Source organism: Tachypleus tridentatus, chromosome 10, assembly GCF_004210375.1.
Source record: "Tachypleus tridentatus isolate NWPU-2018 chromosome 10, ASM421037v1, whole genome shotgun sequence".
Lineage (NCBI taxonomy): Eukaryota > Metazoa > Arthropoda > Merostomata > Xiphosura > Limulidae > Tachypleus > Tachypleus tridentatus.
The window spans coordinates 42781635-42795702 of NC_134834.1; the positions used below are offsets into that span (position 1 = coordinate 42781635).

General features: G+C 32.0%; 1 protein-coding gene across 1 annotated transcript; it reads left to right on the forward strand.

Annotated features, from left to right (window-relative positions):
- Positions 1–958: 958 nt before the first annotated feature.
- LOC143229152 (uncharacterized) lies at positions 959–13146 on the forward strand. Its single transcript, XM_076461039.1, has 2 exons — positions 959–1222; positions 12336–13146. Exon 2 carries the CDS (start codon positions 12375–12377, stop codon positions 12900–12902), a length of 528 nt encoding a protein of 175 aa, XP_076317154.1. The 5' UTR covers positions 959–1222; positions 12336–12374; the 3' UTR covers positions 12903–13146.
- Positions 13147–14068: the final 922 nt, after the last annotated feature.

Genomic DNA, 14068 nt, shown 5'->3' on the forward strand with positions numbered 1-14068 from the left:
TTGCAACAGTAGCATGTGAGCTAAAAATCTCCAACCGCAGTAGCATCTTAATAATTAATTATTCATTGTTAATTAACATAATAACTGTTAATTATTATTTACTGGTACGTTTACGTAATTAGAATGCTAAAATCAGGGGTGTGGTTCCCCGCGTTGGACAGAGCAAATAGACCAATGTGTTATTGTTTCAAGAACAAACAACCTAACAAAATGTAGTAAGTAATACTCAGTCTTTCAGTTTTGCCATATGATCCAACGAAACCGCTATGACTTTCAGTTTCATATTTTTCAGTTTCTTACTATCACGTTTTTGAAAATCATTGTTAAATCAGATGACTGTCTTTCCTATGAATGTTAAACTTATGATCTGACAAGTCAACCATTTAAGCACCAAACGATTGAATTTTGAAGAGACAGCCAGAAATGGATCTATAGGGGTTATTGTTAAGATGCACAGCTGTCAGACAGAGCAGGACCGTACATGACAAAATAACGTTGTTGTAAGACTATAAAGCTTGTTAATATAACCTACTCCACCTCTGTACAGAGATAAAATAACGTTATGACATTAGAAAATAATGCATGTTGAAAGAACCTGTCGCTTCTTAGGATTAATCACTCAAAATTAAGATAATTTATGAAAATCCGATTACACATATTTCAAGCCTTGTTAAATTAATACAAACAGCTTAAACTTTCGTTGTAAAAAGTACATTATACCTGCAGTCTTTCTTTGATTTTTATAAGAACCTGTGTCTAAAACAGACATTAATGCAATTTTGAATATTTGTACTATTACGACAACCATCTGACTAATATAATTTTATGTGTACTTAAATATATATCTGCATACACGTATACAGAGATAACGTGTAAGGGTATACACATACACACACACACACACATATATATACGTATCAGGCGTGAATAAAATTACATATGTATTGAAGTAGAGAGAGACACCTAACGTTTTTCTTCACGTTTTTCATTTTAAAGTACTTGCGATATCCTGGTAGTTAAGAGGCTTGACTCGAAATTTGCGAGTCGCGGGATCGAAACTCATTGCAGAACATTCTCGTCTTTTTAGCTGTTAAGCGATACATCGTGGCGGTAAATCTCATGATTCGTAAATAACTGGTAGCCCAAGAGTTGACGCTAGATGATGTTGACTAGTTGCATTCTCTCTAGTTTATCACTTCAAAATTAGGAGCAATTAGTATAGGTAGGTCTAAAACAGTTTTTCATTTTAATTTAACAACAACGAACTTTTTCAAATTAGGTATCAATTACCTAAAACCTGGTATTTCATTTTATAGTACTTAACTTAACAACGACTACACTTATTAATATTTCAGCTGTCTTAAATTTTGGGGTGCATAGAAAAAACTTTGAAAATTATAACATTTTTCTGGCATGGAGTTACAAAATAAAATGTGTGAACTAATCCCTTGCTCTCCTCTTCTGCTCAGAGTTGATCGTACTTTAAAATAGAAAGGAAAACAAAAAACAGAGGTATAAAAATAATTACAAAACTATAATAGCATAGTTTCAATAATTTTAGACATTAACCTGATTATCATTATTATATATTTAATGTATGATGTGCTATTGAGGATAAGTTTTTATCTTGGTTTCATTTACAATAATATTGTAACGAATACGGCATTATATTAGAAAGTTCATTACTTAGCTGACAAAATAAGTAAGTAAAAAGGGGAAAAATAATTTATCTGTTTTACTCTGGTATAATATTATTCTTTTATTGTGTGTGTGTCTTTCTTATAGTAAAACCACATCGGGCTATATGCTGAGTTCATCGAGGAGAATCGAACCCCTGATTTTAGCGTTGTAAATCCGTAAACTTACCTCTGCTCTTTTATTGAAGGCAGTATATTTTTTTCTTGTATTTATTCGTAGAGTAAGGAATGTTTTTTATTGCATTAGAAGAGGTTCGCTTAAAAAATTGAGAACAATTATCTGACATCAATTAAGTATTTCATCACCAAGCGACCTAACAGTCAATTACATTAGATTTAATTTGAAACAACTTAAAATAAAATAAATTTTCTGTCTTTGGAAACAGTTTGAATTAAGTTCAAGAAAAGTTTTTCTTCATCCTGACTGTTTGAGTCCTCTGAGAATTTTACTCCTAGTTGTCAGACAATTTTACGCTTTAGATGGAAACTCACTAACAAAAAAAGTCGCTAAAAACAGCGGTAATAGTAATAATAAAATTATTTTGCTGAAGAACATCTCCTCTAAAAAAATCAAATATTATCATTAAGAGAACTGTTTCTTTGGAGAGTCCTTTTCTTCAATGTGATTAAGAATGCAATACCATTAAATAACAAAGCATTTCTTTATGAGTTTATACACGTATTATACTTATAACTGCTGAAACTTAACACAATCATAAGAGTACATTTGTTTATCGCATCAGTAAACTTGTTTATGTGATGGTGTGTTAATTATAAAAACGTATTGACCTTTTCTCTGTATTGTGACAATATTCTCAGGGATGCGGAATAACAACCTAAATTCAGAAACTTCTTTTCTAAGTTAAGAAAGTGCGTAGATAAAAAATGAAACGTTATTATGTACGTAATTGTAAGTTCTGTCACAGTAACGACTATGTTTCCTTTTCATTTACAACTGGGACTATTCAACCACTTAAGTTAAATTCAGTCCACTCAATATTTACGATTAACGTTGGTATGATCCCGTCAGTATGTTTTATAATTCAGTAGTAAGCCATTTTCATTAGTTAATAAACTGATAAAATTAAGAAAACTGGAAGCTTTCTAAAACATAACTTATTAAACTAAAGCACATACAAGATGTTCATATACATTTATGTGTAAATACATGCATAAAGGTTTTGTTATCTAACGTCCGAAATATGATTTAAACCAAACCAAATGAAACTTATTGGAGGTCCTGATCTTCTCTAATCCTTGCACATAACTAAAAACAACATACTCGGTGATTAAGATTAGTTATATGCTGGAAGTTTGTCCCATTTCATGGCTAGATCTTCACGTCAGACACATGTCTGATAAACCATCTACTAGTTTTGTGTTAAAACAAACATTCAAATTTTTAGTAAAATGAATCTACCTTGTGGGTCAATGGTAAGTTTATGAACTTACAACACTAATATTAAGAGCTCGATATCCTGCGGTCGACAAAGTGCAGATAGCCTGTTTTGTGGTTTTGCGTTAAAACGAAACAAGTTAAATAAACATTAAATTATGCATATATAGAATTATGTCAACCAGTAAGATTGTTATTGTCAAAGCTCTTTCCTTTTTTGCATTTTGCATATAAATTAAAAAATTAAATTATATTATTATAATTAATAAAGTAAAAATGTCGAAAAAGAATATCCATAATCATGTAAATAATGTTTAACGTATTCTAAAGTTTCCAAGATGATTTTTTATTAAGCATTGTGTATGTGTGTTTTCTTATAGCAAAGCTACATCGGGCTATCTGCTGAGCCCATTGATGGGAATCGAGCCCCCTGATTTTAGTGTTGTAAATCCGTAGACTTACCGCTGCACTAGCGGGTGGCTTATTAAACCTTCTTTGCTGTTATAAAATATTTATCACGGATATTTTTCAATGAGAAAAGAATCGATAATTTTAAGAGCAGTGTTAATTCTATAAGCTGCTATTAGACTTTTGTATAAAGGGAATTGTGAATAAATCGTTTGTTTGGTGTTAAGCACAGAGCTACGCGATAGATTATTTGTGCTCTGTCCACAGCAGAAATCAAAACTTGCATATAAGCCTATAGTTTACCATTTAACTACCAGATGACTGTTATCAAAATTAAGTAATCGCGACGTTATTATCTAAAGATCAAATGATTAAGTCCGTAGTCATGATTCAGGCGTCAGATTTAAATTATAATGAAAATAAGGTTTTATTTAATACTAACGTGATTTCAAATGTGCTTATTCAAAAGTCTCATATGATCCCCTTTCATACCATGCTTATTGTATTTGCATAAAACAAATATACTTATTTAGAATAACGACTCTGGACAATGTGAAAGTTATTCGTTTTATCAGTTTTATATTTTATCGTAAATTACTAGCTGTATGGCATTTGTTATAAAAGTTCGTTCAGTAGCTTTTATGTACAGACTAAAGCTACAAAGATATGCAAAGAAACCTTATCAGTGAAATAAATGACTGCAATACCTAATGCACAAATAATTAGAAAGTTGAATGGCTTCTAATATATCGTAAATTGTTCAAGTTTTTGAATGAAGTTATAGCTTTCATGTTATAAAACTATATTAAAAAAGAAGATAAGTCAAGTTTATTAATTGAAAAAATATAAAGTACTTACACACACACTGTAACCATATTACCAGAGACGGAGGTTAAATGTATTAATGAAATCACTTAAATTGGTATAAAACTAAAATACAGTCAGAGACAAGGTTTACAAGTGTATTAGTCTGAGGATATTATCACATATGAATATAACACAATTATTAAGCAAATAAAGCTTTTCTTTAATGATTTGTTTGTTATTATGCACAAATCTACAGTATGCTTCGGGGGGGAGGGCTTATTTAATGATACCAATAGTTTCATTGTCTAAAGTAACTGGTTATTTACTTGCAATAGCTAGAAAACTCTGATGTATCCGCACTTGTAACCTTTCTAGTTTAAGTAGAAAAATGTATTATGCAATATTTCTTTCCCTTATTGTAACTGCTTCAAATCGTAGCTATTCTAATATATATATATATAAAGTATTTAGCCACGTATAAATCAAAAGATTTTTCAAGCTAGTGCTGTTATGTTTGCCAGAAGTTTCGTTCTTAAGGTGTCATATCAAGATTTATCAGTATTTAATAAGCGTGATTTGGAAGTGGCCTCTGTAATTCTTTGTTGAAGTTATAATCGTGTTTTTATTGTTTCGTACTTGTTATTGAAGAGAATGCATAACTAGAATAGCCAGAAAGAACCTCAGAGTGACACTTACTGTTGGAAGAATGATTCTGTTGATCACTCCCTCTGCTTCTACGGGATTCCTAGTGATTTAGGAAAGCTCAAGATATTATAGCACCATTTGCATTTGCTGAGAGGATGGCACTTGTCGTAGGAGAATGATTACTGTATAGGAAACAGAGATCTGCTACCCAACTATCGTGCTAGAACTGTCTGTAGGTGACACAAGGCCTTAGGGAAACTTTGACAAATTCGAGCTCTATTACTTCAGTAGCATTAGGACGCTTATCTGGCAACAGCCAGTGTCACTAGGGATACAAAGCAGATTCTGCTATTCAACTATCCTACATATATAAAAACAGAAAAAGTTCTTTCATAGCAGCCGTCGTCTTATGCCTCTGTGTCTATAGGTTTTAGAGAAAAAATAGACAAAAAGCAGGGCCCTAGTTCAAAGAACTTCGAAGAAGAAAATATTAAGATTCCAAATATATTTAGTTTCTCGAGAAAAATGTCAATAAAAACCACTTTCATGGACCTATAGATGATATAGTCTTACGATTTAATCTGTTTTTCGAAAAGTTCAATAATTAACAATCGATATAAGATATAATATTTCTTGAAAACAATTTTGAAAATACAAATATTTGTATTTAGTATTTTTACTAAAACTTGTTCAGATCATGAAAAACTACGTTTTAAAATTAAGATTTGCAGATGAACTTTTTATTCAAATTTTCTTCAAAGCTACTTTCGTTAGCAGTGAAACATGAAATGGCTAATTTTGTAACAAAAATTTGTTATTAAGTTTATTTCGTCTGTTATTATATATATATATATATATTTGGAAAACAATTTAATGTGAATTATTCTGTTCCCTTCTAAAATGTGTAGCTTAAGTAAAAAAACAGAGCTTCTATAGTTGTTATTTAGTCGTTGTTTTCTATAGTTGTTATTTAGTCGTTGTTTTCTATAGTTGTTATTTAGTCGTTGTTTTCTATAGCTGTTATTTAGTTGTTGTTTTCTATAGTTGTTATTTAGTCGTTGTTTTCTATAGTTGTTATTTAGTCGTTGTTTTCCATAGTTGTTATTTAGTCGTTGTTTTTTATAGTTGTTATTTAGTCGTTGTTTTCTATAGTTGTTATTTAGTCGTTGTTTTTATGTTTTTGTGAACGTTTTCATTTTAAACCTTTTGTTTATCTCAGAGAATTATTCAAAATTCATCTACTTAACTGTGACCACCAGTTATAAATTTAAGTCATCAAAAATTTCAAGTATTGAAGACATAACTGACATTTTCTTAAGCATATTCTTCAGTCTTTGTGGCCAAGTGCTACGAACTAAAGAATATAATATTTATGGCATTGTAATTGTTCGCTGCATATACATATTCGTGTTACCCAAATGAAACAAAGGCAGACTGCGAAATTTGATGCGAGAATCTTGTGAAGTCATAAAAAATTATATCACGAAATAACAGAGAAAATTAATTCGATTTCAATGCTTCTTCAAATAAAGTATATAAATATGTATGTTTGTGTATATATATATATATGCATTAGTTTGTTATAACTTAAAAACAAGCCGAAAAAAAAAACGCTGCACTAATTGAAAAGATCCCACTGTACACACTATAATGTGGGATTACAAAATGTACCCTAGGTTTTGGAGGTTACTGAGGAAGTTAGACCCACATTGCAGTGGGAATACACCGTCTATCAGTGTTAACCTCCATTCGCCAGTCTCACATAAGAAATAAAAGAGTAGCAATAGATATAGAAATAGAAATTAAAAGAGTGAGATGTGGGTAACCCATAACGTCCCACATCTATATCAACCTTCACTGCCTACAGACAGTTGTGGGAAGTTGACTCCTCTACAAAGTAAAAAAGAAGAATTAATTGAAATAAAAATAAGAATAAGAAAATAAGGTACTTCCATTTTGGGGTAAGTAAGTTAAAACGTACCTCTTGAAGTTAGTGTTCCAGCTCCCATTATAGTAGAAAGGCACTAACTAATAACACAGAAGACGAATTATATTAGTATGAAGCGTTCTACCCTGTTATCTAAACAAACTAGTACAGCTCCCAACCATCATCCATTTATATACACACACAAACATATATATATATATGTATATATATATATAGTTTGCGCAGTTTGAAAAATAAATTAATTCGGCTGCAGGATAGAAGATGACGCTGAAAGGCTAGATAATAAATAATTTTGACAACTTATGCATATATGTGATAAACAGCCAGGAAATATGACCATATGGTTCATATATATTGGTAATTTTGAGCTATCAACCAGACAGAAGGCAGCCAGCTAAAAGCACCAATAGTTACAAGGGGCTTATCCGGCTTTAAAAACGATTGACCGTAACTTTTGAAACGCGCTCACAGCTGAAAGCGCGAAGTTTGATCAGTGGTATTACGTCTTGTTCCATAGAACCCTCGAGCCGCAGCCCGACACAATAGGCTTTAAGACGCGCGCGGTTCGCTATCCAATCAGATATATCATTTTATTAATCATTTAGATAAACATAAATGCTTTTCTTATTCTAAATGAGTATTAGGACACTTTAGGCCAAATAACAGATATAGAATATCTGTTATGAAAACATGCTCAGTTTTTATTCTGTTCTTTTTTGTTACACGCATGTATCAAAACACAATTTTTAGCGCTATAAACCTATCACTGAGCCACTAGGGAGCCTTTTCTATTTTTTATTCATGCCTAAAATATACGCACAAAAATGTTGAATTCGTAAATGAGGTAGGCATATGTCGAAATCTTGTGAAGTAATTTAAGAATATTTTGAATATATATATATATATATATATATTCTAGGTTGGAGAATATACTGGTTAATTTGATAAATAGCTGGTTTTTTGTAGAAATACGTAAATACAGTAAATTCGATGGCATACACTCGTAGCACGAACAAAACTTATAGAGTAAGTTTCATACGAATGAAGTCAGTGGAAAAATATACCTTTTACAGACCTAAACTATGGCTAAACTTTAATTTGATAGAGTTCAAGAGTAATATGTTTTTTAAACAAATATTATCCGTTATTTTACTTCTGTAAAAAGTATTTTGTCTTTTAAACTTTTACGAGTTGTTTCATTTTTTTCAACAAACTTCTAGTTGATCTAGTCAGACATGGATCATAAATTATTTTCACAGAATTCAAGTGGATTTTGTTCAACAATTCAAGAGGTAAATAAGCTATCAAAGAGGTATAGATCTTTTTTATTAAAGTATATTTAATTTATGCAACTCAAATATCTATTAAAATGTATTTCAAAGAAACCCATATAATTCTGTTATTTACATTAGTGGGTGTAGCATTTACTTCAGTCTGTTCTTTTTGTAACTAAAGCTAACAAGATGGTTAGCAGATCCACTTGATTAAAATTGCAATATAAAAAATTAAACAAGGGATATGCACGCATTCATCTAGTAAATTTAAATAATAAAATACTTCAGGACTTTTGGAAGATTCAAATTTGACGAAAGCTTAAACGTTTTGCCTAAACCGAATTTAAATATGTATATATTCACTACAGGTTTGAGAACATTTTTGTTTATCTTTTCAAACTTTAAAAAATAAACAAACAAGAAAATACGACAGTGTAGTCGCAACAATTAAAGAGCTCTACAGCTTATTTACAAACTTTGTTTTTAATTTGACGACAAAAATTTTACGTTTAAAATTTTGCGCACGCCTTAATTTATCTCGTTGTGTCATGCAACTAAGTACGCTCAGATACTGCAAAGATGGTGTCAAAAATGTTACGGTTATGATTTATCAAAGTCAAAGAATTAAAAATTCTAAGCATTTAATCAATATTAGATGAAGACATTTATTAAAGCATTCACGAATTTATCTGTGGCAACAAATCAAAATCATCAGAAATGGCAAGTATTACAGAAATAACTACACTTTTCTTTCGAATATTCTTTGTAGTATCATAATTATGATAACAGTCTTTACGGCGAAAATTTACAAATTGAAGAATAACTTGTTTATAACGCCAGTTAAATAAAAACTCTTTGACATAAGGACTTTATTATTTGATAATCTTTTTTTTATTTTTGAGATCGAATTACAAACCGAAACAAGTTTATTTAAAGTGATAAGGCATAAAAGGACCTGATAAAACACAAATAACTTGTAATTTAATCTTTGTTACTAATAACAAAATATCTAATTCTATAAAAACTGCATGATTAGAAAACGATGAAACAAGAATGGAAGATGTTTTGATGTGAAGTCATAAATATTGTCGCTTTACTGATAATTAGATAACTAATGCAAATTTTCATTTAGTATATTCGATAATGGATATAAAGTTAAGGATTTTGTTTTTGTCTAGTTAAGAGCCGTAAGATATTACTTGACGGAGAAATCAATCAACTGATCTAAAAGATGAAGAATTTGATTTGTACAAATATCATCAGTACAACACTGATTGTTATTTGTTATTTCTGATCACGCTGGTGCAAGTCATTCTTTTTTAATGAATGGCAAAAATATTGACTTCAATCCATTGTCTGATATTATAAAGAAAGAACAAATCCAATACGTAATAGTTCTCTCGATCTCAGAGAATCAGAGACAAATATTAGAAAGAAGGCAAAGATCAAAATGATCGATGTGGCCAACCGAACAGTTCAATCTTTGGGGCAAAATCCCAAGACACCTTAAGAACAGCCTTTTCTGGCTAACAGACACACAAATGGACTCCTTTCCAATATCGCCTCTAGTTGGTGTGCCCCTAGGCCTGGTCCTTGGAGATTTCTAGGTTTGATTAAGCGACAGTAGCTCATCTTTAACTTCTCTTCCTCTGGCTTCCAATCACCGTTATTGTTCTCACCTTGTGCTGAAAGTCCGAGCTCCCAGAAGCAAAGCTATTGAGCGGCTACACATTCTTTACTTTTTTGAGACTGATTTTTTCCGTCTTCGCAGCTGGGGAACTAACAGACAGGACTACCTTGCCCCTCCTCTCTTTATTCTGTATCTTACAGTCTCTCTCACTTTTTCTTTTAAGTCAATTGTCTCCACAAAAGTTTCCAACAGAATTACATCACTTTCTCCCCATGTTGCTTAAGTCAACTTTTTTATTACTTTCATTTTGAAGTAATAATTATTCTTCTATGTTGAACGAATGAAGTTTGGGGAGATCAGTGATGTAGTTTAAGCTAAGATTATAGCTTGTGGGGGGGACATACACCAAGGTAAAATTTTAAATGAATAAATGTTACAAACGTACATTATGAAAATAACAACTTTTGTGATTCGAATGATCCTGTAACATATTTTTCATTTTTTACTGTTATTTATAAAACCACATTATCTTACTCTTCTAAATGTATGATTAAATAATAAGCATTTAACATGAACCATTATTCTGGTTTTTCTGTTGTGTGTGTAACTACAATGCTCCTTAAGCCCCGCATTTATAATAATCTGTAAATATCTGAAAATGAACTGAAAATGATCATTTTTTGCTACGTTTGTTAGAAATTGAATAGGTATACCAAAGTAAGCAAGCTTATCAGTTCTGATAAGTTACTTTTCGTACCAACATAGCCCCAAGACTGCAGCGTCAATAGTCTAAATGCCTAAATCTATATATGCTAATTGATCTACGTACAGCATGTGGTATATGGCTACTTCTAAAGGATTAAATATATTGAATGAAAACCTAATTTCTGTTAGAAGGGAATTTATAGTTGCAGATACAAAAGTTATTAATACGATTAGAGATAGATAAGTATACTGACGACAGCTTCTTTGTAAGAGAACATTAGTGAGCAACAACGATGTTAAACCTCGTGGGGCCATTACTTCACTTATCAAATTCCACATTTACATCTGAAAATACCGTTTTCCAAAATAGTAGGCTTTTAACCAAATAATTTGGGTTCTTGTTGTTTTGAGCGACTTCGAGTTTGGACACTTAACGTCTAAGAGAAAGAATCGTCAAGAGATTTTAATGTCTTGAGAACCGAGCTGGACTTCTGTAACTTAAAACCGTCAAGCTTTCATACTCTTAACTAAATGTCACTTAACGAAAGAACAAATATTTCATGAGACGAGACTGCCATGACATTTGAGCAATTAACTATGAGATATTTGTTCTTTGAAGGCTGTCGTTTAGTTAAGAAACTTTGGATTAATATTGATGCTAATGAGATTCATTATGTAATGTTCATATCTACCTGATTGGGGGTTGGGCAGATCAATAGATGGATGTATATACAAACAGATATTTCTGTGTGAAAGTGAATAAAAATGACATTAAAAGTTTGTTAAGGAACAATATTTAAAATTCATTAATAATTTAAATAATGAAATAAGGTGAAAGGTAGGGAAAATAAACAATCCAAGTTTAAAAACTAATAAAATATATATGAATCATTTCTTCAGCACTGAACTGCTAAATGTTTTATCATTTCCAAAGAATATGTTTAACATATTTAAAATGATAATGTTTATTTAACATCACTCGTGAACAAATATGCCACAAATGTTTATTTAAATTAATTACAAAAAGGCTTAGGTGAAGTAATAACATTCACTGCTTTAAAATGTTCGAAAATCGTTTTTCGGTATAGTATAGTTTACACTTTACATAAGTTTATTTATTTAATTCTACATGAGGAAACAGTGGTTACTTTACTTACAACCAATCAGGAGCAGAATTGAGCATTATCATTAATACAAGTGCTAAATTAATGAATATTACACGCAACTATTTTAAACATATATGCAAGAAGCATGGCACAAACATTTTTATTGAAAAAAAAAGTATTACGTTTTCCCATAGTTATATTTTTCTTTCAAACAACAGCTACTACTGTTATCTAACGTTTATCTCATAAGAAAATTATGTTGGTTAAGAAAATTGACACGTCACCTCACGTGTGTTTAATCCTCTGACCAAAATTCACGCGGAGAAAGAAAACTAAAACAATTGTTAGACACAGCAAACGCCATCGAGTGTAGTTGAGGCTATACAAAAATAATACTTGTGTAAAAAGCAAAAAAAAACAAAAAAAACACAAAATATTACGACCCCCTTCCCTAGAAATAACAAGTTTTTTTAAACTTAACGTTTTGCGTGCGACCATAGGTGAAATTATATTAACATTAATAGAAGCCTGCCTACTTTGCACACCCGAATAAGAAAATCGAAATAGAAGTTCTTCGGTATGTTTTCTCAAATCATATTGTTTGACGTCTTATTGTATTGCTGTTTTTTCTTGCTTTTTACAATTGCTTAGAAATAGTTTCATGCATGTTTTCTCTGTGATAAAATATCTTGATATCAGTAAATCATTGTTTGCTTTAGTGCAGACCACATTATGGAACTGGCCACCGGTTATTCACCATGCAACAGACCACATTATGGAACTGGCCACCGGTCATTCACCATGCAACAGACCACATTATGGAACTGGCCACCGGGTATTCACCATGCAACAGACCACATTATGGAACTGGCCACCGGTTATTCACCATGCAACAGACCACATTATGGAACTGGCCACCGGTTATTCACCATGCAACAGACCACATTATGGAACTGGCCACCGGTCATTCACCATGCAACAGACCACATTATGGAACCGGCCACCGGGTATTCACCATGCAACAGACCACATTATGGAACTGGCCACCGGTTATTCACCATGCAACAGACCACATTATGGAACTGGCCACCGATTATTCACCATGCAACAGACCACATTATGGAACTGGCCACCGATTATTCACCATGCAAGATGATTTTAATGCTAAGCTCTTTGCTTTAGAGCGGTTCGTACGCATTCTCAAGTTGCTCGAGGTCTCGCGCAGCGACGAACAGATGGTGGTGGGGATTATCAGCGGGGTGCCGGCAACTGTCCACACTAGCTGAAGTATCAGGAGTGGAGATTTGGTGAGGGGATGTCTGTAATTGCTCATTACCAGCCTTCAGATGGTCTATAGGATTATAATAATACCACTTTTTAATGAGCAGAAGGACCCAGAACAACAACATTAGCTTACGGGGGCGCTACGGTAGACACAAGAAGTGTTACAAGGATAGTGTATTCAGGAGCATGCTATATCAGTGCGTGAATTATAGAGAAATAGAAAGTTAGAAGTATGAACAAACAACAGATATTGAGTAAGAAACCAATGTAACATAGATTTATTTCTTTTTAGTTTCTTTATACTCTTTAACAAATGGATTTTGTTTATTTAAGCAAACTATTCACTATTTACACCTACTGGAGCTGCAAAACGTATTAAATAAAACTATGTATATAGCACAATAAAGTTTTAGGACCTCAATCGGTTTGTTGTGCATTAAGAAGTACATAAACAGGATATATCAAAATATAAGTTTATGAATAAATTAAATGAGAGCCACTTATGGCTAAGCTAAGTCACTTATTTTTAACGTATTACTATGATTCCCCCTTAGACAATACAGTAAAATATTAAAATTAACTAATTTATTTACCTCATAAAGTTAAAAAAGTGTCACAATGAATTGTTATTTTAATAGTAACTCTGTTAGGAAACTTCTTTGTACAATCGCAAGACAATGAGATACGTTCCCATCAAAAGTAGCCCCGAGTCATCTTGATAGGATAAACTACGAAACATGTGCTTTAGCTCATGTAAAAAGCTCTCTTCTTTCCTTTTTACCGTGTTCTTCCTGCAGAAAACTGCTCAACATTACAGTAATTACAGTCGGTCTCTGTGGCGGGAATTTATAAGTGGTAAAGACGACACATCGGTCTTGACTCCTTAGCGAAGAAGAGGTAACGTTTACACATTGGTGGATTGTCAAGACACGTGACTTGAAAATGAATGAAGTAGTGCGTGAATTGAATTTCGCTTTGCCGTCAATTTCACGATGAGTTCTCTACCACGGAGTTTATAACAGTAAGAGAAAAGCCTTGACGCAATTATTTAGTAACTGCAAGACCCACGAGCAATAAAGAAGGACCTACTACCCATTACGTAATAAGTTTCCTGGTGTGTATTGCGTATTCATAGGTAGTGTGAATTGTTTCATGGCATCTTCTTTGG

Coding starts and splice junctions, on each gene's coding strand:
- LOC143229152 (XM_076461039.1), top strand. CDS start 12,375: ATGCAACAGACCACATTATGGAACTGGCCACCGGTCATTCACCATGCA.